At 37.2% G+C, this 1,268-nt stretch overlaps 1 protein-coding gene across 1 annotated transcript in view; it reads right to left on the bottom strand.

The window, feature by feature from the left end:
* Positions 1-1,268, bottom strand: part of LOC107674532 (puromycin-sensitive aminopeptidase-like) — an 18,148-nt gene that overhangs the window by 13,551 nt on the left and 3,329 nt on the right. The window contains exon 4 of the mRNA XM_016468519.1: positions 893-1,014. Coding sequence (XP_016324005.1) covers positions 893-1,014 — 122 coding nt within the window. The remainder of the gene's footprint in view (positions 1-892; positions 1,015-1,268) is intronic.

A 1,268-nucleotide genomic window follows, 5' to 3' on the forward strand; every position in this document is an offset into this window, starting at 1 on the left:
TATTATTATATACTACTGCTGTTATATAAATGTTTTGGTTATACTTTTTTGGTCCTTTTTTAGAAAATGTGCAATAACTGATTACTTAACACACATAACAAGACTGACTATAAAAAGTATTTTTTTGCAATTTCTATGTTAGTCAGCTAGATAACATTACCAGGCTTGCAGACAAATAAATCAGCAAAATGTACAACAACAGTGTAGATTACATCACCGAAAACCAAACATTTAGGCTTGGCCAGGCATAAAAACGGATGTACAAGATCAATGCATGTACATTTTTCAGTGGCAACGCAGCACTAAACCGAAAGGGCCAATTACTTTTCCATCAACTCCAAGTACAAATATAATAAGCTGGAGTATCAAAATTACTTTAATGGATTTGTAATGTAAGCATCATAGTGGAACACACAAATATATTAAAATGGTACAATACGCATGTTATCAAAGGCCAAGCAACACATTATGTAACAGGTTTAATTCTACTACGATTTTACTTCTCCATTATCAGCTCCTGTATAATAAATTGCTTGTTTTTCCTCATTTGCAAGTATAAAAGCATATGCTGAATGATTATGTGAATTCGTCTTTGTCGAGAGAAACGGTCAAGATCTCAGAGGAAAACGAATGACTGAGCAGGAAGAGCGAGAGGGGAGCATGACAAATGACAGGGCTAAAGCAAACAGTGGCAGAGAAAGCGAACGAGCAAAGAAAGTACTCTGATATGAATTGACCTCAAACTGTGTGACGGCAGCATAGCGGTTTTCTCCCGAAGGAGTCGAATGACTGAGCAGGAAGAGCGAGAGGGGGGCATGACAAATGACAGGGCTAAAGCAAACAGTGGCAGAGAAAGCGAACGAGCAAAGAAAGTACTCTGATATGAATTTACCTCAAACTGTGTGACGGCAGCATAGCGGTTTTCTCCCGAAGGAGTCATGTATTTACTCCTATAGAAGCCTTTCATTTTGTCGTTGAGCTCTCCAACAAAGTCTATTTTCAATGATCCCGACCCTGAAAAACAAGAAGCCCATGATTAAAAAAAAACAAAAGGCACATAATACAGAAGGACAGAGCAAGGAAGGCCCATTCATCTTTTAACAGGAAGCTGCTCAAGCCACCTCAATGCGACAATAAACTAGGGCTGTGCGATATTGAAGAAAAATGCGATATGCGATACCTTGTTAAAAAATGCGATATTCGATATGCGATACGATATTGCTTAAAGTGTGTAAAATCAATTTCAATTATATTTTAAAATATTTAAA

Source organism: Sinocyclocheilus anshuiensis, unplaced genomic scaffold (genome assembly GCF_001515605.1).
Source record: "Sinocyclocheilus anshuiensis isolate Anshui unplaced genomic scaffold, SAMN03320099.WGS_v1.1 scaffold572, whole genome shotgun sequence".
Taxonomy (NCBI): Eukaryota; Metazoa; Chordata; class Actinopteri; order Cypriniformes; family Cyprinidae; genus Sinocyclocheilus; species Sinocyclocheilus anshuiensis.